This window comes from Dunckerocampus dactyliophorus, chromosome 13 (assembly GCF_027744805.1).
Source record: "Dunckerocampus dactyliophorus isolate RoL2022-P2 chromosome 13, RoL_Ddac_1.1, whole genome shotgun sequence".
Taxonomy (NCBI): Eukaryota; Metazoa; Chordata; class Actinopteri; order Syngnathiformes; family Syngnathidae; genus Dunckerocampus; species Dunckerocampus dactyliophorus.
In genome coordinates, this window is record NC_072831.1 from 20138993 (window position 1) to 20163860 (window position 24868).

A 24868-nucleotide genomic window follows, 5' to 3' on the forward strand; every position below is an offset into this window, starting at 1 on the left:
AAGGAAACGCTTCACTGGGATCTATCTAGATGCTTATTGACATAACATGAACTCAAGTCCTCTTGGTCGAGGACAATACCATCTCACACATACACACACACGCACGTCTACCCACCAATGTGAATGCTCCTCCAGGGTTTTGATGGGCTCCTGAATGTTACGGACATCCCAGAACTTAACCTTGCAGTCGTCTCCACAGCTGGCCAGATAGTACTGTCGATTTGGGTTGAAGTCAAGGTCTCGCACCAGCTGGCCATGAGCGTTCTCTATACAGTAAATCTGACTGAAAGACAGACAGAGTTAAGGGAGAAAGATGAGAAATGGGACGAGAAATCTGGCTGGGAAAACAGATGAGTAAGAATGCGTGGGGGAAGATTCAGCATGAAAGGACGAGAGGGAACACCTAGGAAGATAAATTATGAGTGAAAGACAGAGACAAATAAAATAGTGGGTTTGAATGAAAAATAACGAGAGAAAGAATGATTCACAAGGTCCAGATATACAAGCAAGAACATTCCTGAGCTAAATCAAAGCATCCTATGTGTCTGTCAGCCAAGGCCAGTTCCAATAAAAAGCAGCCACCAGCAGTGGTCTATTATAAAGGCTTTGAGCTGCTGCTAACCGTAAGTTAATGCAATGAAACGACAACAGAAGAGAGACGCTCTGCATTCTTCTTCCATCTTTCTGGTCAGATTCACCCACTTTCATCTGCTACACATGTTCCTGTGTCAATTATGTGTATTTCAGCATGTACACTACTAAACTACAACTACTACTAGGTGTGACATTTGAAATACACTCATTACATGGTAATCACAGTTTTAGTCATACAATCCTCAGTTGATGTCCACCAGGTATTGCATTACTGTACAGCATATACTGTCTGTAATTTCCTGCTATATCCTGTTTATCAAACAATAAAATACTTCTGATGAAAACCACTTTGTTCCCTTGCAGCCGTTTTAGGCTGGACGTAGTTCAAATGACACAATTTACTTTTTTTGCTGAGGTCACACACTGAATCGAAGTGCCTCAGATCTGATTAGCCTCTAAATTTGGCAAACAGTGGATATCCCCAAGTAGGATGAAACCATAGACAGATTGGATCAACCCTGTCACAGTGAGATTGACGTCATTGAAAGGCACCGATCAATGACGCACAGTATACGCACATGTGTGTAAACAAACAACAGCGTAAGCATACACCAATTAATACAATATGGTAGCAGAGCATTAAATATGCTAACAATATCAGACAACAGCCAGCGAAGTAAACATTAACTGTACATAGATCTACTTCAGTCCAGACCAATTAAACGATGTGTTATGCTTAATTATTGTATTGCTTATTTATTACTGTTTACTTTTGTGTTGTGGGCATGTGCACATGTGGGTTGTATCTGGTTTTTCATTAAACGGAAACACAGTAATAAGAGATATGAAGTCACTTGCAACTAATTTATGTTAGATTAATTAATGTTAGGTTACATTCTCAGCAGTACTGTATATTCAGTGTGGGTCATAATATCAACAAACGATATTCACACTCTCTCTATATTCTGCACAAGAAAAAAACAAAAAAAGCACAACAACAAAACAAACTTTATATCTTGAAAACCATTTACTCTCCAGGCCCACCTAATAAAGCTCATCTTGGCTGAGTTTTGTTCACCAGAGTGGAAAGCCTCAAGTGTTATGGCCCAGCTGGATGCCAACAGCAGCTAGCCAGCTAGCTAGTCACCCCTCTGATCACATTAGGCAATTAACATGCTAATTAAAAATCTCATTAAAATAAGGAAGGTATAGCGAATGACCCTGGGCAAACTGCTGGGCTTCAATTAGGTCAAGACAGCTAGAGGCCTTTGTGTGACTGTGTGTGCAGTCCCTGTCATCAGATGAGGAGTGCACATGGAACTTGACAGAAAATAACAAGTCAAGGGTACAATGAATGTACAGCACAATACCTTATTACGCAAGATATGGATTATGCCATACATATCTATAAATAAGGCGTATGATCCCTGTCAAAACATCATGCTTGTTCCTTAGCTTTTCTCAGTAGATCATGCAATGTGTTTTGACTTCCAAACAGGAGTTGTTCGAGTTGTCAGGATTTCTACTGCTTGCGCTGAACATTCAATGTATTCAAAACTGAGACACTAGCATAGAGAAGTTGATTTTGCAATATTCTGTCCATGGATAACCCAATAGATGTTACGTGTCGTTTGAAAGCAGTGGTGCACAGGGGTGACACAAAAAAAGAGATGAACTCAATATTGAAAGACTAAGGACTAGAGCTGTGAGATTAAAATGTGACGAGATTATTCGTTTGGAAAGAAGATGTATCGCGAGAACGGGGTAGCCAGAAGCCACTCGGAGTGTGAACTGTGGCATCGCTACTACAGTATGAATGATAATACAGGATAAGCTGTTTGCAAGGCATTATTGGAACCGCACATTAAGTGCTTTAAACACACCTTGCAATCCAACCTGCCTTGGTCTTGCCAGGGTCAGGGTCAGTGAGTGACGCATGGCTGTTTTTTTTCCATCAAAGTTGAACAAATGTCAGAGTTACTTAAAATTGATCAAATCAACCCACGTAGATGTTCGCTGTAGATGTTCGGAATTGTCTCAACCTATAATCACAGAGCAGTTCTATTTATGGTCGTTTACAATTGTCTGAGCGCCAATTTTACAAGCTCCAGCAATCACCGGTTTCACTTCATAACACACCTCATACGTAGAAGAGATTCGTGTTGACAATTTAGCGACGTGGTCGCTACATTTAGCGAGTAGGGGTGCACATTAAAAGTGAGTCAGGAAGAGTTTCTTGCATGAAGGATCCACCGTGTGCACCTCAGATTGTACATAAGTACCGTTGTGCAATGCCAGTTTGATGCCGGTCTGGAAGCTGCATAAAGCCCTCCATAGTGCAGCCCAAACACTTGCAGCTGCAGAACCAAGAAGGCAAAGCTTGGACACATTCCTCCGTCGCCTCGGAAAGACTCGTCTTCCTGACAAAACCAAGTCAGTTTTGCTTGCCATATACGCATGGGTGTCCAAAGTGTGGCCCAGGGGCCATCTGTGGAACGTGGCTCATTGCAGAAATAAAATACACAAAAAAAACAGCAAAAGTGTAAAAATAGAGCAAATAGGCATAATGTAACTCGAAAAACCTAAAATGGCCTAAGATTTGGTCTAAGATTTCTCTTTAAGTTTGACAGACGAAAATACATGTCACAAATGGCAATTACGCAACTTTACAAGGTGAAAGATGACATATTAAAGGAAATATTGCATTGCAGTATTATGATATATTATTATTATATATTATCATAACCAGTGGTTTATTTGGTCTCAAAAATGTAGACAATATTATTTATCGTCAATTTGTGGGCCAATTATCATTTCAAAATGCACCTGCATTGTTTTGTGAATTGCTTCAATAAAGTTTGCTTGTCCAGTCATATTTGTTCATTGTACTTTTCTTAAAATGAATGTTAAAATCTCGTTTCGTACTCATGGACATCGATCTCGTGTATTGTCTCGTCTCGTGAGTTGGGTTTCTCATGGCGCCCCTACTAAGAACACATAATACATGTTCTCAAATATGGAGTGGCAGAAATTATTATACAGATTGGTAATCGAATGTTGTAACGTTTTCATCTCGCACCATAATGAGGTTGTCAATAATCAGTCATTGCTGTATGCTGGATTTGGAAAAAGGAAGATATGAGGATTCAGCATTATTTATGCAAAGGTTTCTCAAAATGTGCTCTTTAATTTTAAACTAACACATTCCATCCATCCATCTTCCTCTGCTTATCCGAGGATATTTTGTTTGGGCACTTGATTCCACAGACTAGTTTGTTAGGCGCGCTGTTTGGCTGTACAATAACCAAGATGGTGTACAGAAATCAAACATATTTTTAGCAATCATTTTAGTCGAAAGCAAAATCATGCAGACACGAGCCAATAATCAATGTTTTTAACAGAACAAATAGCTGAATGGATGACAATGTGCTGGTAGCTTATGTTCTTTCTTTGGATGCCACATGTTCACGTGAGAATTGAACAGGAGAATTCCATTCCCACTGTGCTGTTTTATTGTACCAGCAACATGAGCACCCGTGCACCTGCACAAACTCCCAGTACATACTCAAGCCTCCACTGTTACGCACAAACCAAACAAAGTCGCACACCACCAATGTATTTGCCAAGGAAATACTGCACTGAAAACACGACATTTTGTCATGATTGTAGAGCAGTTGAGTAAAGCTGTTATGGTTGGGGCATACTGTATTCATCAAATTAATTAACCAACCACAGAAATATGTTGGTTTTTTAAGTATTAAAAGAAGTCCAATATTTTATATAAAAATATCTGTAAGTCAAGCACTTGAGGGCAATATATTTATATTGGGGTGCAACGATACATGTATCTGCACCAAACCGTTCGATACTGTGGTCTCGATTCAATACCACTATGAATCGAATGATACTGTAACCAAAGTCACAAATGCCATATGACATCAGTCAGCTGACATCATAGTCCCCTCTCGATTCGCTGTTGCTCCCCCGCGGCAAAGCTGGAATCCCATGTCTCAAGCGGCATGCAAAACTGCATTTTTTCATCTTCATAATTTACATCCCATTACATTATGGAAATGTGTTTTTTTCCCCCCTACTTGTTATTGTTGCTAGTAATTTCTGATGAATTTAAAATATTTTTACGGCTTACATTTTTTATGTGTTGCCTTAACTTCGGCTGTACAGCGTTCCCTCGCTGTAACGCCGTTGAACTTTCGCGGCCTCGCTAGTACACAGATTTTTTGTGTGTGCATTTTTTTACAGTGTAGCATGCTTCTTTTTTTTTTCACAGCGTATGAACGCATTGTGTTCTGCGTCCTGATTCGCTTAGGGAGAACCTGCATCGTCTTCCGCGTCCCGATTGGCTAAGGGACTGTAGACCGTCAATCAATCTCCTCCATCCCATGTGTCCTGTACAGTACAGAATACGTTCCGGTTGCCTCATTTACATAATTGTTCGATCGCTAGCAGTGTGGCTCTTTAGTGCTGTAGTTTTGTCCCCGACAAAACCCACAATGTCGAGTAAACGCTCTGCACCGACAAAGGCAGCTGCAGTTGCACCCAAAAGGTAGAGGAAGATGCAAAAAAAGTTGAATTCTGGACATGCTGATGGAAGGTAGAATTTAGGCAGCTGTAGGGCGCCATTACGGAATAAATTAATCTCTGGTTTGTACCATAAAGAAGGAGGAAAATAACATAAGGGTGACAGTAGCAATACATTTTAACAAGGATGCAAAAAGGGCTTTAACTGTCCGCAACAACACCACGAAGAGGCCACCTCTGCGGATGCCGGGGCAGAGGCATATGTGAACAAATTTAAAACAACCATTAAGGAAGAGGAATATAAGCCTGAAGTTTTTAATATGGATGAGACAGGCTTATTTTGGAAACACTACATGCCTGATTCAGCCCATGGATCAAGGCGTGATCCGCACTTTCAAGGACCTCTATATGCGCAACATATACATTTTCTCATGTCTGAGAAAAGTGTATAAAGTGTGTGGTGAGTGGTTTTACAGCCTTAAAACATATATAATAAGCGGAAAAACATATCCTGTAAACAAAACAACATGCACTGTAAACAAAGAAAAGCATATACAGTATAATAAATGAAAAAACACAACCTGTAAACACTTAACACTGGTATTTTTTGGAACCTAACCCCCGCGTTACACTGTATTGTCATTTCGATAATGGCTGTTGCTCATTTTATGTAATGTTTAACAGCAAACTGGATGTGCACATGAACTGTGGAAAAAATGAATGCTACGTGGTTTGACTGAAATACTACTGAATCTATCAACAAAACTATTGATGAATTATGCGCAATTATCTTTATTGCCAAGTTGATCTGAGCTGTGAATTATGTTTTTATTAATTATTTTACATGTTTATTTTCACACATATTAATTACATACTATTTCTAAGTAAGCAGAGCAGAAAATGACGCAGATTTAGCTGCACCAGATACATTTAATTCATAAACTGTACTGTGTTGAAACAAGTAAAAAGCATGAAAATGTGTCTTTTTTTGTATCGAAAAAAATGCCCAACTGTGACATCAAACTTTTTCCACCACGGGCCGCATGCTCTAAACAATTAAAGAATGTGGGGGGCCATGTTGATATTTTTAATTTTCTCCAAAAATGCTAATACCAATCCTACATGCTAGGAAGTTGATTAGCTTTGTCAGCTTAGCATCAACATGTATACTTTTTCTCCATACGCCCTTTTTCTCTTTTTGTCCTGTTGTTTTCTTTTTTAGTAACTGTAGTTTTAGAATGTGCTGCGGGGCAATACATTTTTTTTTACACAGGCCGCACTAAAGTATCGAACCAAATCAAACTTTGACTTCTGTATTGTTGCACCCCTGTTATATAAAATACGGTATATCCTCCGTCATACTTTTGAAACTTTACAGTTACACTAAATGTAAGGTGATTTTGCCCCATTCTGAATATCCAATACCTTCGTCAAAATGCAACCCTGAATTTGAGCTGTCTTGAAACTTCGGTTTTACTCAAAATAACAATTTAATGTTTAATTTGGAAGCTAAGGCATGATTTATTCACAGGGCTTCTGCTCTCTCCTGTGTAAAAGCCGTGACCCGGGGCTCAAGGGTGGCTAGTGTTTAACCCGTTCCAGCGTGGAATGGGACGGCCCTGCCATGTGAAAAGGAAATGGAGCAGGAAATTGGGTTAGGTTCGCCTTTTCCCTCTCCAGTGTCACTAAGCAATTCTCACTACACACACATGAACACAAAGCAGCATGCTCACACATCCACCACTCCCATGGCTCCGGTTAATAGTGAAGAGACCTGTGACTTTTTATATGTGCGCGAGTGTGTGTTTGTATGAGTGTGGGGGATTATAGTTGTGTCCTGCCTAAGCCACCAAACACACTCAATCTAATGTCATTCAGCCAGCAAGGCTGAGTGTGTGTGATGGGGGTTGATGGGGGAACTGGAGACCTATTACACACACTGATAGGCACAAGCAGATAACAACATGAAACTGGGGACAGACGCATGCATACTGTTCTGTGTAAATACGGGTACAGAAGCAAACACTTACATGCTGTAGCTGAGTTTCCATAAAATCAGATTACAATGACGGGCATTGCTTATTTGGAGACCCTGCCCTTAAGTACCTAAACTCACATTAAAACTTTCATCAGTCAAATGTTGTGACTTATTTTTACCGTCTCATGGGAAAGAACAGTCCCCATTGTTCCCACCATGTGACTGTGTAAACAAATTCAGAAGGACTACCTGGTGCACACACACCCTCTTCTTGGCTTAGTCTAGCCCTCTCTGCTGAGGGGATTGACTAGAACGCAGTCACATAGACACACACACACACACACACAGTCTCTGTTTCTATGACAACTGCTGTGTGGAAGGATGGGAAGAAGGGAAAAGAAAAATCGAAAGAGGAGAGAATCATTTCATTGCAGTTGAAAATTAAAGCTCAGCTTTGAGATTGGGCTGGCAGACAAGAATGAAAGGATGGAAGCTACGGAGGGAGCGAAGGAGAGCGCGTGAGGCGGTAGGAGGGAATTATGATGACGGATAGATGGGTATACTAACGCAGAGAGATGGAGAACAATCCGTTGGATGTATGGAAAATAATCAAGAGCCCAAAACACACCCAGAAGGATTGTTAATCCCACAGGGTTTTAGGATGTTTGACTGAATATGAAACTTCCTGACAGGAGATAGACAGCGGCCAAGTGGAGTGATAGATCACCTCGATGATTGACTGTTGGGTTTTACGTTCCTCGTTTTAAACAGCTTTCCTTCTCTCTGCTGTACGTGTATGTCACGATTGCAAAAGAAGAGTCCATGTTCACTCAGACATCTGCCACTAAGGGGAAATGACTCGTGCACTGCTTGCGGTTTCTCCAGTAGGCGATTCTCCGCATTACTTTCTGAAGTCACTTCCTTTAAAAAAAAACAAAAAAACATTGAGATCCAGTGATATTGATTTGGTATTTATCATAAAATATATATTTATATAATAATCCATTCATTTTCTATGCTGCTTTTCCTCACTATGGTTGCGGGGGTATGCTGGAGCCTATATTTATATAATGATGTTATAATATATACAATGTGATTTATAAATAATAATCCTATACATAATAATGATTTGGTATGGATAATTCATTATGGATGAGTATGAATGTGCATTTGGTTTTTGCCCACTGTTTTGATACTCTAATGGATCTTGATGTTTCCACCAGGTGGTGTTGTCTCAGATCAGGGATCTCATCTACAAAAATTAGCGTGGAATTTTGAGTATATTCTCTGTACGCCACAAACCCAAAAGGTGCGTACAGAAAACAATATTCAGTTCTAAAAAGTGGTGTATGCACACATTCACGCAATTTGTGGTTCATAAATTCCACCTTGAGTCGACGTATGCGTACGCAACTCCGCCTCAAGTTACGCCCTTTCCACGCCTCCACTTCACCATAGCCAGTGCAAAGTGACTCATGAATTTGGCGTCCATATTTACAGAGCCCTGGTTGCATTGTTACGCTGGCCCTGTCATTTGGAACCACAGCTGATGGGAAGACGACGAGGACGAAGAAGCAGGACTTTCATGGAAATGGAGGTGGAAATACTGGCAAAAGTATGAAATTTGGAGGACACAGTGACAGCATGTCCGCTGTCATCGCTATGAATGGGGTACGGCAAACCGAGGCAAAACAAACAAACACAAAAAGGTCAGCTATCAAGGCACATGTTGCCATTTTTCGTGAGCATGCTTCTACATTTTTTCCTAATTGATACCACATTTTATCCGTCCATCCTATCCATCCATCCATTTTCTATGCCGCTTATCCTCACTAGGGTATCCTGGAGCCTATCCCAGCTGACTTTGGGTGGGAGGCAGGGCACACCCTGGACCGGACACCAGCCAATCACAGGGCACATGGAGACAACATAACATGCACGTTTTTAGAATGTGGGAGGAAACCAGAGTACCCGGAGAACATGCAAATTCCTCACAGGAGATTCGTACATGGGTCTTCCCGATCTCCTGACTGTGTGGCCAACATGCTAACCAACATGCTAATAAAGGCCGTGGTAAATAAATATTGCTATTGATGACATATGCAACCAAGAACTGTCTTATTTTTTGATAAATTGTCCAAAGAAAAGCAAGTAACGAAGCACTGAGGACTTATTAGCTCGGTCTCTTGTCAACTTAAACCCTATAGAATTATTCATTGACAGCTTGATGTTTGTCATAATTAATATTACCCAAAACACATAATATTCTCATGATTATAAAATAAAATGAACTATTCCAGTGCTGCGTTGTGTTTTTTTTATGTACCTTTTAGTCTGGATACTGCACTCGTATGTAATGGTGTTTATGATACTGTGGGACTGATACCATGGCTATCGATCTATTTGCAGAGCACATACAATAGATTTGATTGAGAAGTGATAACGCCACAGTTATTGTAAAATAGCAACGCTGTCCACACACGTATTTAAGTCAACGTGTTTTCATGCAATGATGGATAAACCTTGGTGAGCACGGTTTTTGATTCACGTCGAAAAAAACCTCCTTGCATTTCCTTTTTACAGGTTTACAGTTTCAGCTGATTCCTTTTTTGTTGGATGGTTAGAATTATACGTTTACTAATTTGCTGTAGAATTGGATTATTCTTTCTGGGTCTGAAAAAAAAAACCCAAAACAAAAAAAACGTAGGGAAAGTTGACTAGTAGTATAGAGTTTGATGAAAACAACACAGGTAAATGTAAAATCTATTGTTTACAAGGTGGATTAATTGGATTTGTGGTTTTTATCTTCTGAATAATATTGGCAAGACATTGTTTGAATTTTTATTTAGCCTGTCAGGTCCAGCACATATGAGCATGAAAAAAACACATTTCTTTGTCACGGTGCGGCTAAAGCTTGGTTTACATTTCGGTGTACTCACGCCGTCCCTTCTAACCTATTGCGTCAGGGCTGAGCATGTGACGCTCAATTCTCTGCTGAAACGAGCGAAAGCCAACCAAGCGCTGCCCTTACGGTCTGCATTGCCGCAACGTGATGTACAATGTTTAAGTGCATGTCACGTCCTGAAGAATTCTGCATTGAGTGGGAACTGAAAAGAGGCGGGTTGCACAAAAGGTGAACCACTACACTACCAATGTCTTCTAAGTTAAACTTACTTTCCATTTGTATTCAGTGTACTGTGTGAGGTCATAAATACATTTTTTTTTTAAGTAAAAATATAATGTCTAATGGAGTCGAGAGGACTGGCGGCATATGAAGCATATGAAAAGGTTACATGTAATTGATTTGACTGCAGCAAGGTTCAAAAGGTCATTCTCAAATCAGCTGTAACTTATGGAATGCCATTTCAAAAACAGCGATTAGGTTTTGCATAATGGTCTCCCTTTTGAGTAGGAAATGTGATAGTCCTGATAGGAAACCTTTTTGCATAATGCTACTATATTTGAATATGCAAATAATATATTATGAAGAAAAGATTTTGCACGATGGTTTAACATGAATGGGTATGCCATCATGCAGACATGTGGAAGTACTGTCAGATGGAGAGAACAAGAGGAGTGTAAAGTATGGTTTGGTTGGTGATGCGCATTATGGACTGGAGGATGCTTTGTTTGTCTGGAAGAGTTTTAATGCAGTCTTCTACTTCCAGGGGAGGTGCAGTGAGCTCCTGCTTCACTGCAGCGCTGCACCGCTTTTCAAGATGCACCCTGCGGTGTATAGTATGGCTGCAGGCCAAGCATCTACCAAACAATATCCCCTCGTTAGGTTCCCAACATAGTCTGTAATAAGTGAAATCCGCAAAGTAGCCAACTTTATTTGTTTACAGTTATTATGTATGTTTTAAGGCTGTAAAGCCCCTTACAATACACTTTATACACTTTTCTCAGAAAGGCATTAACATTTTCTCACATTTTAAACACCCCCAAAGTTCAAATTTCGTTTGAACTTTAATGATCAATCTACAAGGTTGGACACAATAAATTATGAAGTGATCACGTGTGACAGTGCTTCGTCCTGGCACCGTTCGGCTGTAGTGTTTTTGTATCCTTATTAAAAGATATTGCTCCTGTCGCCGGTTAGCTTCTTCTTCTTCTATTGTTTATTGGCAATTAGCAAGCAGCTCACCCAGTTAGCTTGCGACGGCACAAAGCAGATTGATTGACAATGGTCTCCAGCCAATCAGGACGCAGAACGCAATAGGCGGGTTCCCCCTTAGCCAATAAGGACTGTGTCGCTCTATATTTAGCCGGCTATTGTCTACTGTGGGCTCCTAACACGTAAACACACTGAGACAAGGTGGAGTTGCATATGTCTTCAACAGGAGCTTGCCTTTTGCTAAATATTCTGTGTACTGTACGTTATATTTAGTCACATAATGTCAAGTTGTACACAGAACAAATTACCTTGACAGACTAAGACCAAGACTAACAGTCCAGTGCGCATTAAGCATTCGGGGCAGGGAGGTGGTGGTCTGAGTGAAACAGGTGTCTGACCTGAGGTCACTGAACAGGAGGAAAACGATCAAGGAGTTTTGAGCTTTGCATAATTTCTATTCAAAAGAACTGGGAAAGAACTTTAAAATGTGTTTAAATTTCCACACCACCTTCTGTCCCCCATACATGAGTGGGGTATTCCATAATTAACATAATGTTGCATATTACATCAGTACAAACTAGAAGAGAATCCATGTATGTTTAATTGGAAGAATTATGGTCTTTTTTTCAAGTACTACAGTAAGTGTCTGGAGTACAGGGTGCAGACCACAGATCTTAGATAACTAAAGTCGATGACTGCAATCATGTTTGAGCATTTTTAGGACAGAGGAATAGAGCTTGTACTTTCAAACGAGGAAACTAATGTGAATTTATCCCGAGCATGGCCTTGCTCACTGTCTGTTTCACTCAAAGCTCGGTAGAATACTTGATGACAAACGGCCATTTGCAATGACAGCATGAAAAAATATATCTTAAGAATATTGATGGCATTCAACGCTATGGATGCGACAGTGCATGGTAAAATACCGGACCCTGCGTTCCACCCTGCCCGGTACAATCTGCTCTCATGGACTGCGGTTTTGCTATGCATTTTGCACTGTGTGTGTGTGTGTGTGTGTGTGTGTGTGTGTGTGTGTATGTCTGTCCAGACTGGCGAAAAGCCCACCCTGTGATGTAATGTCCCATTTCCACACTGTACAGTTTGGGACAGTTTGCTTAAAATCAGACAAAAAGGTGAGGCATTCGGCATGAAAGCGGAGACTATCAGCGACAACAGCGGCGCGGCCCCGCCTGTCTGTCAGCGATGCGCGGAGGCGGCTCAGACCGGGTGGATCTCCTCAGCTAGGATGCCCACTAACCCCTCCACCTCCTGGCCCCGACCTCGAAGCGCAGTGCAGCTGTTTTTGAACACTTCACCTCTGTAAACGGACAAAGATGAGAGCATAAGATGACTGCAGTGTGCTGCCATTGTTCAGTAGAGATGAGAACGCTATTAATGCAGCACTTCAGGTAAGGAACTTTACTAAAACAAAAAAAAATCATCAGCTGTTCAAACTCTTACTGTTGCACTCGCACTTTCCTAAAGAGCAACACTGTAAACCAGCCGCGTCCAAAGTGTGGGTTTGGATTGTTTTTCTCTCTTAGTAATATAGTTGAATTTAAAAACTGCATTTTGTTTTCAGTTGTGTTGTCATTGACTAATATTTTAATTTGTTTGCTGATCTGAAACATTTAAGTGTGGCAAACATGCAAAAAAAAAAAAAAAAAAAAAGAAATCAGGAAGGGTGCAAACACTTCGCACCAATGTATGTGTATGACAATGAAAGGCACTCGATGATATTCCAAACAGTAAACTATTCCACAGTCACATATAGTTGTTTCACCTTCACTTATACGTAACCATTAAGAATGGACAGGAGGAGCTATATATTTGCCCATTTCAATTTTATTTACAATTTCCGCAGCAGGAGGTCTTATTGTAGTCTGTCACACTCAAAACGTTGCCCCTGCAATCCGTGCCAACTGGAAACATCCACATTACAATCCCATTGTAGTACTATTAATAAGACATACATAAGTCATATTCACCAGGTCCAACAACTTGAAAAAAATACTTGGGACTGAAAAAGCTCCATAAATGAAGCTGCCTGGACAAGCCCCCCATGGAGGTGCACGGTGGTGATCAACATCAGAATAGTCGAGGTGTCGTATTTTAGCAAAAAATTGACGTTTTAAACGTCACACTAAGCTTTACATATCTGGCGTCAAATGTTCTCAGGAGTAAAAAAAGCTTTACTCACATTTTAAAGTCGCTCTTTCCTCTCCATGTAGCACCTCCGTGTTGAAAGGTCAGTCAACCAGCCGTACTACTGAGGGCGGAAGGTGTCAGCCAGCGAGACTGACCAATAAAAAGGCTTGTAACGTCACCCATAAGAGGCTCTTGCCCACAACATTGAATGCGATTCGTAAACCCGCAAATGAGATTTGCAAATCCAAAAATGAGATTTGCATCAAAAGGTTGAGAGTTGCAAACAAATGTTGCGGATACGCAAATATAAGCTCTTTTTTGCTTGCAAATACATTATTTTTGTTTGCAAATCAGTTTTTTTGCTTGTACATAGTTTTTTTTAATTGCAAAACTTGTTTTCGGTTGCATTTTTTTGCTTGCAAATCCATTCTTTTTGTTTGCAACTCTTTTTTATTTTTTTTTTACTGGCAAAACTGTTTTTTGCTTGCAAACTGTTTTTTTTGTTTGATTGGATAAAAATACACAGATTTCCCTCCATAAAATGACCTCTGTACTCAAACTGTCCTTCTCTTGGCTTTATTTGCCCTCTGAAATAAGAGTGCCACACATTATGATCTTTAAAGATGAGACCGTGGTTTTCGTTCCGCAGGCCTCTGCTATTAGAAATCCATCCCCCATCCCTTTGTCCTCACGGCCAAATCGGCACTGTTGCATCTTTCAAAAAACACGGCGGGAGGAGGACAGCCCAAATTAAGTGTGCATGAAGTCTTTAATTTATTACAAGGTGGAGTGATAGCAATTTTTCATCCATCCGATTAGGTGCTGCGATACACATCTTGTAAATATATTCTCTCCTCGTCTATCTCTCCTTCACCACCACTCCTCTCAATCTCATCTGCACTTTGCTGTTAGCATGGTGATCGATAGCAAGATGATTATTATTCCTCTACCAGAGCCCCCACACGTACACATGTGCTGACCTAACACATCATCACGTATCTCACCAACACAGGGTACTGAAACAAGCACAACACTTGCATGCACACACACACACACACACACACACACACAATAAGCTAGAGGTTGCAAGATGTGTTACTGATAACCTACAGTTACAAGGTTAATGTGTGGTAGTACATGTGCTCCATGTCAAACAGGAGCATTAGTGCTCAAAAGCCAAGCACTTCATCACTGCAGAGAGCAAATAAAACGGGAAAGAAAACCACAAGACAGGAATTAATTGATCCTGAATTGGGTCAGCACAAAAAAAAGCAATGAGGTCGGATTTCTTACTCTAAAATGTAGTTTCTTAGGGATTAAAAAAAAATCAATCAAACAGAAGATGACAGGGATGATGTGGATAAAGAATGTTGTGGCAAAACGAATAAGTAATATTTTAATTCAGCAGGATGAGTCAGATTGTCTGCACGTTTGTGCGGCAATGTGATACCTTCTAAAAACATGTACAGTACACAGGTACAGTATGCTAAGCTCTGACAGTCAAACTAACCAGAGTCTTATGCGAGATCATTCTGTCACATTTAATGCAGCCAGTATCAGGCTGAAAAATATCAGGCTGTTTAGGTATACGACCAAAAAATAGTTGAAATGATTTTGTTTATTTTTTAATGTACTTAACAAATGCGTAATGAGGAACATAATATAATAACATATTGCGCAATTTGACACGCCCAAAAAGGAGTAGGAAGAAGTGGTGCTGATTTAATTCTGCCACTTCTACATGTCAATTCCAGATCCCCTTGTTGAGGAATCCTTTGTATGGTAGTGTCTTTCCATATAGTTTGGATAAAAATGAGTTTTATCAGACCACGTCATTCTATATGCTACTTGTATGTTGACTTTTGATCTTTAATATTACGGTACTACAGCATATCATTTTATATTACAAAACTGTATAGAATATTTTCATTGTTTATTTTAAGTATATATATAATTTTATAATATAATAAATAACTTGTATATAATATATATTAAAATTATTAATTAATATTGATTATTGCATTCAGTAATATACCGTACATTATACATGTCCAGTTACTTGATATATTTTTGATGGCAAATACTAAATACTCCTCCTTCCGGTCCACCGTTTAACTTGACAAATATTTTACAGATAGTGGTCCAAGTATGTTGGATGCCCGTGAATATTCTCACTCAACCAGGTCATTGAATTCTCAGGGTATTTAATCGATCGTAACTGGAGTGTTCAGGTTGTCTTAGAACCTGAACAGAACTGGGACAGTCCAGATGCGATCGATTCAATGTCCTGAAAAGTATGTTGGATTTTCTCACGCTTCCCTAGGTTATTTGCTCTCTTGGCTATGTAGGCACTGTGTTTTTGCTAGATGTAGATGTTTGTTTCTTTCAAATTACTTCCCTGCTTCAGTCCAGTTGTTTTACATTTCCCATTCTTTATAATGACACCAGTTGTGGTGTTACTACTTCTTCCATCCATCCATTTTCTGTACAGCTTGTCCTCGCTATGGTCGCAGGTACACTGGAGCCTGTTGCTACTTCTTTCATACAGCAAAATGCATGTTTTATTATTGTTTACATTCACTTCGCTATCTATCACTTCCGCCGGCCTTGATTTATCCAGATCCAATCAAAAACAGTGTGGAGTTAGTCGGATTCTGTTCCCTTTATAGGGAGCTGATGACGTTTATGCGCTTGCAACGTACACGCGTACAACGTACACCAGCTCGCTCCTTCCCCATCCAAACCCTCCTGTGTAGCTTGATGTGCATCTCCAAAACAATCGAACATCCGTACAGGCTGTGATTGGTCGTCCTTTATTACATTATTTCCTGTGTGTATACAACTTGTTCTTTGTGAACACCTTCTCCTCTGATAAACATTTGCAATAAAAGAGACAATCCCATCTCCTTATTTGTCACTGTCCGCTTGCGACAAAGGAAACTACCAAGCTAAATGGTCGACGAGAGATGTGGTTGCTCACTGTGCAGGCCTTGCTAGCCAACCAGTTAAACAGTTCCCGAAAGGAGATGAAAGAGGCAGGTCTTTCTTCTTTAGCCTTTATAGGATTTTGTGAAACTGTAATACAATACAGAACTTAAATAAGAACAGAACAATAAAACTCTCTTGAATCTTGAATCACAAAGGTTGGCCGCATGTAGAATTAACAACAAGAATAAAGTTAAAGCTCCATAGGCAAAGATACCAAAGGGAAAGCTGGCTTAGCCTACTAGGGGAACACCAGCTACCATTGCACAAGACTACTTAATATGAAAAAACACAAACTGCACTTACAGACGTTGCTTTAGCTGTAGGAACAAGGAAAGACAGGGTAGTGTAACTGGAAACCGAACATGAAGGGCAGGAGTGGAAGTATTCACTGAGAAAAAGTCAATGAGAGCAGCGATAGGAATAGACAACTGACGAGTCACGTTAACGTAATGTTGAGAAAAAAGAGAAAATGACCCGTATGTACAATAGGGACCATTGCTTAATACGTCCACAAGGGGGTGCCATTACACAAGAAAACATAGGCTCTGCTCAGGAGACTGAACACTCCCCGCATGGGGTCTTTAGAGATCCCACACTAAACAGTCTTTGTGGAAAGAAGCAGCACCAGGTTGACGACAGGTCGAAAGAAAGTCTTTCTGATTCCATCTTTGACGACCGCTACCTCGACTTTCCGGACCAATCCATCTTCTCCTGGAAAAGTCTTAGTGACAATGCCCACAGGCCATTCGTTCCTCTTTGCCTGATTGTCCTTCAGGAGGATGACATCACCTTCATGAATATTAGGCCTTTTGTCTTGCCATTTGTTGCGAAGCTGCAACGTTTTGAGGTATTCGCACTTCCACCTGTTCCAAAAGGTGTCGGCCAGGCTCTGCACTTGCTTCCACTCTTCTTTGAAAAGATCTGCTTCCTCAAGATTGCAAGGGGGAGGAGGAGTGGAGCCTGTTTTTTGGGTCAAAAGCATTGCTGGTGTGAGGATGAGGGGATATTCGGGATCTGATGACACTGGGATGAGGGGTCTTGCATTCATGACTGCCATGACCTCCGCCATGAGGGTGGTGAGGACTTCATGGGTAAGCTGAGATTTCTTCTGTTCAAGCAGCATGAAGTCTAGAATGCGGCGGGCGATGCCAATCATGCGCTCCCATGCGCCACCCGTGTGAGACGCGTGGGGAGTATTGAAGACCCAGGAGCAGCTCTGGGTGCTGAGGAATTTCTCTACTGCATCGGCGCTCTGAATTGGTTTGTCCATATTCAGTTCTCGAGAGGCACCGACGAAATTGGTCCCACGGTCAGACCGTATTTGTTTGACGGGGCCCCTAACAGCGAAGAACCTCCGCAAGGCGTTGATGAAGCTGCTGGAACTCATGGCCTCGATCACTTCAATATGTACTGCCCTTGAAGACATGCATGAAAACATTACAGCCCATCTTTTGGAGTTGGAAAGTCCCCCTCTTGTGCGTCGTGAGATGACGTCCCATGGTCCGAAGATGTCAACGCCGACATAGGTGAAGGGAGGTGCTACCTGCAGACGTTCAGCTGGTAAGTTCGCCATTTGTTGAAGTTCTGTGTTTCCTCGTAACCTTCTACAGATGACACACTTGAAAAGTATGCTGGTGATGCAGCGTCTTCCCCCGACTAGCCAAAATCCAGCAGCTCGGACAGCTCCTTCGGTGAAGTGTCTTCCTTGATGTTTCACAACTTTGTGATAGTGGCGCACCAGCAGGGTTGCCAGGTGATTGCGCCCAGGGATGATGATGGGTTGAGTCTCGTCAGTGCTCAGGCCTGACTGCCGTATACGGCCTCCGACCCTCAAAAGTCCGTTTGGGTCTATCACAGGGTGAAGCTTCTTTAGATTGCTGGACGATGGGATGTTAAGTCCCGAATACACACACTCGAGCTCTTCTTCATAGCAGTTATTCTGGACACTCTTCAAGATGCACACCTTCGCCCTAGACAACTCTTCCTCCGTTGGGCGACAGAAGTGCCAGCCCTGGCACTTGCCTTGGATGGAGTGGGAGAAAGACCGAGCCACATGGATCAAGTGTGCTACTGCGGTGACAAGGTTGTTGAACTCAGAGAAGCGTTCAAAGCGTAGCGGGTTGATCGCATTTCCAGTGGCACAGGTGAGACTTGTGGTCACTTGGGGACGTATCTCCGAGTCGGACGCGGGATCGATTAGGTCAAAAGTCTGTTGTAGTTCAGATGAGTGCGCTGGAGTATTTTGTAGAAAAGTGGGTCCTGTGAACCATATCGTGCTGTTCAGGACAGCTGGAGTCACAGATCTCGATCCAATATCGGCTGGGTTGAGGTCAGTGTGAACATACTTCCACTGGCCAGAGCATGGTGACTGGAGGATTCGCTGGACTCTATTGTGGACATAGACATAGAACCTCCTTGATTGGTTGTGGATGTACCCTAGTACAACTTTGCTATCAGTATAGTATGTTATGTCGTCAAATGTCTCGTCCATCTCTGCGACTATCATCTCGGCTATCTCTACTGCGAGTACAGCGGCACACAGTTCGAGCCTGGGAATAGTAAGATCGGGCTGTGGAGCCAGCTTTGTCTTGCCGAACACGAAGCCAACCGCAGTTTGTTCATCTTTGTTTGTCACCCTAATGTAGGCTACAGCTGCTATTGCTTTCACTGATGCGTCTGCAAAGACACAGAGTTCTCTTGTTTGGGCCCCTGCTGTGGAGAAGGGTGTGTAGCAGCGTGGTATCTGTAATTTTGTTAGGTCGTGGAGAGACTCTCTCCAGCTGGTCCACTCAGTCTCCATGTCTCTTGGAAGTGGCGAGTCCCAATCTTCTGCTTGAGTGGTGAGGGCTCTCAGTATCAGTCTTCCTCGAACAGTGACAGGTGCGAGGAAGCCTAGGGGATCATAGAGACTGTTCACTGTGGACAACACCCCTCTGCGAGTAAATGGCTTCTGGCTCTCTGCAATCTGGAAGGTGAAGGAGTCTGTGCACATATTCCACGACAAACCCAGGCTACGTTGGACGGGTAGGTCATCGACAAAGAGGTCCAAGTCTCCGACATCCTTGCTGCGGTCCTCTGGGGGGAATGCATCTATGACAGCAGGGCGATTTGATGCAATTTTGTGCAGTCTGAGGTTGGAGGCCGCAAGCATCTCCTGAGCTCGCCGGAGAACACTAACAGCTTCTTCTTCAGTGTTGAAGGACTTGAGTGCATCATCCACGTAGAACTCGCGGTCGATCAGTTCTCTTGCATCACTGCCATAGTCCGCTTCTGCTTTTTTGGCAGCTCTCCGTAGGCCGTACACAGCCACGGCCGGGGACGGGCTGTTGCCAAAAAGGTGGACCCTCATTCTGTAGTCCACAATGTCGGAGTTAAGGTCATTGTTCCTGAACCATAGGAAGCGGAGAAAGTCCCTGTGGTCTTCCCTCACAATGAAGCAGTGGAACATGTGCTCGATGTCTGCAGTGATGGCTACCTGCTCTTTCCTGAACCTTATGAGTACGCCCAGCAGACTGTTGTTAAGGTCGGGGCCTTTGAGCAGGACGTCGTTGAGTGACACCCCTTCACATGGTGCACTTGAGTCGAAGACTACACGGATCCTGTCAGGCTTTTTGGGATGGTATACTCCAAAGAGCGGTAGATACCAGCGCTCTTGTCCGTCTCGTAGGGGCGGTGCGGCCTCCGCATGTTCTCTCCTGAACAGGTTCTCCATGAACTCTAGAAAGTGAGCCTTCATCTGAGGACGTTTTTCCAGGGTGCGTCTGAGTGAGAGCAGGCGGTCTTGTGCTTGTTTCCTATTGTCAGGCAGCCGTGGTCTTGGAGAACGGAAAGGTAAGGGCCCCACCCAGCTGTTGGAGCTATCTTGATGGAACTCACTGTCCATGATCTGGAGGAATCTGATGTCTTCTAATGATGGTGCGAGGTGATGGTCATTGGCTGTTTGTGCAAAGACGTTCTGCCCCAAGCTGTTTCTGCTGAACAGTGTGGAGGTGGGTGCGGGTCGGTATTGCGGTGTAGATGAGTGACTGAACTTCTCCTTGACCCTGATATGGTTAGTGCATGGCTGCAGATGGCTTGTGCGACCATTCTCTAGGATGCATGTCTTGTAGCTGCTCACCTGAGATGGTCTGTGGGCACCGCGGAGACATACATCACCAATGATGACCCAGCCTAGGTCCAGCCTTTGGGCGAATGGAGCATTGCCTAGACCGCTGATCTGGTCGCGGACTTTGTGCACCCTCAATATATCTCTGCCTAGCAAGAGGAGTATGTTGGCATTCGGATCAAGTGGAGGTATTTTGTTGGCGATCCGCTTCAGGTGGGTGTGGTGGTAGGCTGCATCTGGAGTAGGTATCTCAGAGCGGTTGTTGGGGAGTTGGTTGCACTCGAGAAGCGTTGGCAGGGGAATGCTCAAACTTTGATCTATTGACTCCACCATGTAACCTTTGGCTCTCCTCCCCGCAGTCTCTTTAAGCCCAGCGCACGTTTTTAGTGTGTATGGGTAGGAGCACCCTGAAACCTTGAAGAGGTCAAAAAACTGAGAGCGTACGAGGGAGCGGTTGCTCTGTTCGTCGAGTACTGCATACATTTTCCTGGACTTCTCTCTGTGTCCAGTTGGGTAAACGTTGACAAGGCATATTTTGGCACATGCTCTCGCGCTGAGTCCTTCGCCACACACCTGAGTGCAAGCTGAAGTGATGTCTTGCCTAGAAATGTGATCCTGTACATCCACTTTGTCTTCTTCCTCCCAGTGCTCTGAAGTCGGGGTTGACATTTTAGACCTCCGGGCAGAGAGTCCAGGGTGGAGGGCTGCAACATGGTTTATGCTCTCACATTCTGAGCACCTTATGTCGGCTGAGCAGTTCCTGGCAAGGTGCTGAGTGGAGGAGCAGCATCGGAAGCAGATGGAGTGTTCCTTTAGAAGCTGTTGACGTTCTTCCAAACTCCTTTCTCTAAAGCCTCTACATTTCGCCAAAGGATGAGGTTTGTTGTGAATGGGGCAATATTTGTTTGGGTCACCACTTTCGTTGTCTTCTCCATCTACTGCTGGGGAAGCTTGAGTCTTGTGAACATGCACGGATGTTTTCGGAGATCTCTCCCATGCATTCTTTCCTCCAGTAGAGTAATGGCTGAAGTTGAAGCTGGGGTCTGTACGAGTTTTTGCCTCCGTACGGATGAGGTCTACAAACACAGAAAAGGGTGGGAAGCTGACTTGATGTTCACGCTTGTACTTTGAACCGAGTGATATCCACTTCTCTTGTATGTTGTGTGGGAGTTTCTCCACGATAGGATTAATTCCTCTTGAGGTGTCCAGGTAAGATAGGCCTGGGAGATGTCCGTCTCGTTTCGCGGCTTCCATCTCTGACAGCAGATCTGCAAGATCCCGTAGCTTCTGTGGATCCTTCATGGTAATTCTAGGGAAGCTTTCTAGTTTACTGAAGAGAGCGTGCTCGACGGCCTCAGGTGAGCCGAACGTTTCATCAAGCCGTTCCCATGCCATCACCAGTCCAAGGGGTGGATTTCTGACGTTTACTGCTGCTATTCTTTTCACCTGCTCGGCTGACTCCTTTCCGAGGTACTTACTTAGCAGGTTTAGTTCTTCCCTCTCAGTTAGGTCCAAGTCGATGATTGCACTTCGGAAAGAGATTTTCCAGGCCCAGTAGTTTAGTGGCTGCTCGTCATATGTTGTGAGCCCCGAGGTCACCAGCCTACTGCGGGCAAGATATCTGGCAAGATCGTTTGTGATTTCAGGTTTGCTCTGTCTAGTTTCATGGAGCATCTCATGCGGTGACTGCTGGATGTGGGTCAGTGGCTGCCGATCAGTGTTCCGGCAGCTGGGTTTGTAGGAGATTCCATCTACTAACTGCTGAATGGGAGATGATGGGCCACTCTTCTGTGGAGAGGGAGCCTGAGATGTGTAATGAGGCACATTGCAGGTAGAGGTGGCAGCTTGCTCGTTCTTCGGGTTACATTTTGTTGATTCAACAGCTTTATTTCTGTCAATAACAAATGGTAGCTCACACATGCTGAGTGGCACTGAGTGTAAGCTGGATTGCTCTGACACATAGGCGGCAGTGCGTTGATATTGTCTGTTTGAAAGAACTTGACTGTTGGCTTCGCTGCATATTTCTAATTTTTCAAAATCTGATGCCACGTCCATTAACCCTGCTTGCAATGTGTTTGCCTCTGCTAGGGCTGCGTCCATTTCTTTCTCTTCTTTAAGTGCATCAAGAGTAGCTTGGATGCGAGCCTGCTCAACTTTCAGTTCAATTTCCTTTTTTGAATGAGCTACTCTAGCCTGTGCCGCTTCGGCTTTTGCTTTTGCTATGGCAACGGCAAGATTAGCTTTTGTTGAGCCGCTTGATGAACGGGATGCATGTGAGCTCGTAGATTGCCCATCTTCATTTTTAGATGTGTTAGTTCCTTCCATGTTGCCTTAATAAATCGGTAGTCAAAGGGTCAATATGACGTGGGTATAAGGGGGTTAGCCACTTAGCTCTTCTTGGCGGTGTAGTTGGAGGGCTGTCTTCTTCACCGTTAGCTGAGTAGCCGTCTTTTCACTGTGCAGGCCTTGCTAGCCAACCAGTTAAACAGTTCCCGAAAGGAGATGAAAGAGGCAGGTCTTTCTTCTTTAGCCTTTATAGGATTTTGTGAAACTGTAATACAATACAGAACTTAAATAAGAACAGAACAATAAAACTCTCTTGAATCTTGAATCACAAAGGTTGGCCGCATGTAGAATTAACAACAAGAATAAAGTTAAAGCTCCATAGGCAAAGATACCAAAGGGAAAGCTGGCTTAGCCTACTAGGGGAACACCAGCTACCATTGCACAAGACTACTTAATATGAAAAAACACAAACTGCACTTACAGACGTTGCTTTAGCTGTAGGAACAAGGAAAGACAGGGTAGTGTAACTGGAAACCGAACATGAAGGGCAGGAGTGGAAGTATTCACTGAGAAAAAGTCAATGAGAGCAGCGATAGGAATAGACAACTGACGAGTCACGTTAACGTAATGTTGAGAAAAAAGAGAAAATGACCCGTATGTACAATAGGGACCATTGCTTAATACGTCCACAAGGGGGTGCCATTACACAAGAAAACATAGGCTCTGCTCAGGAGACTGAACACTCACTGAGTTGACTCTCCGGAAAACCCCGTCCTGAGCATTTCGGTAGAGAATTACACATCATGATGAAAGGCTACAGTATATAAAAGGATTAAGACCGTGTCATAGGGGACAGCGTCGTGACTATGCAGAAGCATAATCCAGGCTTTTCCAGGCAGCTCTTTGAAAGAGTTCTGACCGCATAGGTTTGTAACAGCAACCGCTGTTTCATTCAGTACTGGACTACGATCATGAAAAGGCTGTTGAGCAGCCATACAGGCTGTCGTCACAAAAGATGTAAGAGCTCAGATTTGGTTTGGTGGAATGAGAGTTGTGTCCAATTAAAGGAAACTTACCTCATGGTGCGAAGGTCCCAGCCTCTTATGGCTGTGTCACTGGCCGTGGCAAGCTGGCTGCAGTTATGGTGAGGGCTCCACTTGCCAGAAGTGAACTTCAGCTGACCTTTGCCCTCCAGCGTAGCAGTGCTGGAGATCTGCAGACATCCCCAACCCACCTCATTATCATTTATAAGCAGGCATGTGAAATTGATTTAAACATGCAGTATGTATAGAGTATAACATGTACACTATAGTGCAGCTTCAGGGAGTAGTGACGTGCACGAGTCAAGTGGAAGCTAATATCATGTTTTGAAGTCTTATGCAGCGATCTGTGACACATCTTAAGTTTGATCAAGTGTAGAATTACTACAGTTTCTGGTTGGACCACTCGGATTGCCAACCTTCCACTATCACCAACGGGTTTCAAAGGCTGGACTGAATGAAGAGGACAGCTCAAGCTAAATGGCTAATTTGCCTCCAGATAACGAAGAGCTACAACGAGTGAGAGCAAGAGAAAGCGAGAGAGACAGAGAGAGACAGAGACAGAGACGGAGAGAGACTGACAAAGTGTGTGATGAAGGAATTATGACGCAGTTCAACTGTGATGCTTGTCAAGATGACCTGAGTGGTTTTAGTTCCCAGGGGGAGGAGGATGGCGATGAATGACTTTTCTGGTTAACTGATTAACTAGCCATGTTACACTCACTGTTGGGCACAGTTTAACTAGCCATGTTACAACGCACTGTTCAGCACTGTTTGGAAAAAAAAAAGCATTTACTTAATGAAAAGTTTTAAAAACTTTTTGTGTGTAACATCTTTCTGTGTACTAAATATCCCATGTTATGACTATGCTTATAGACATGTGCGCCCTACATAAGTACAAATCTTTTTTACACACCGGTGTGCCCTGTAGTCCGGACACTATGGTACTTCAATGACATTTTGCTGTTCAGCAAGTAGGGCCCACTGACTCCTGCCTCTTCCAGGTCCCGTGACAGAACTCACTAGATAACTGTGTCTTAATAATGCTAATTAATAGATTTATTTTGACTTTGACT

The 24868-nt window shown here is 42.9% G+C and overlaps 2 protein-coding genes across 3 annotated transcripts in view; both read right to left on the bottom strand.

Annotated features, from left to right (window-relative positions):
• The window catches only part of eipr1 (EARP complex and GARP complex interacting protein 1), a 71641-nt gene that overhangs the window by 18414 nt on the left and 28359 nt on the right, over positions 1 to 24868 (bottom strand). Inside the window, exons 6-7 of the mRNA XM_054796048.1 lie at positions 23829 to 23965; positions 116 to 283 (exon numbers count right to left, since the gene is read on the bottom strand). Of these exons, the coding sequence (XP_054652023.1) occupies positions 116 to 283; positions 23829 to 23965 (305 nt within the window). The remainder of the gene's footprint in view (positions 1 to 115; positions 284 to 23828; positions 23966 to 24868) is intronic.
• LOC129192244 (uncharacterized) lies at positions 293 to 23726 on the bottom strand. 2 transcript variants are annotated; one of them, XR_008573392.1, is made up of 3 exons: positions 23234 to 23726; positions 16665 to 23017; positions 293 to 16448 (listed from the first exon to the last, which is right to left on the bottom strand). XR_008573392.1 is itself a non-coding variant. In XM_054796046.1 (2 exons), exon 2 carries the CDS (start codon positions 22789 to 22791, stop codon positions 16957 to 16959), a length of 5835 nt encoding a protein of 1944 aa, XP_054652021.1. In that variant the 5' UTR covers positions 22792 to 23017; positions 23234 to 23726; the 3' UTR covers positions 293 to 16956. The 2 variants fall into 2 exon arrangements, 1 of the variants encoding a protein (XP_054652021.1); XM_054796046.1 differs by having other exon boundaries at positions 293 to 23017.

Coding starts and splice junctions, on each gene's coding strand:
- LOC129192244 (XM_054796046.1), bottom strand. CDS start 22,791: ATGGAAGGAACTAACACATCTAAAAATGAAGATGGGCAATCTACGAGC.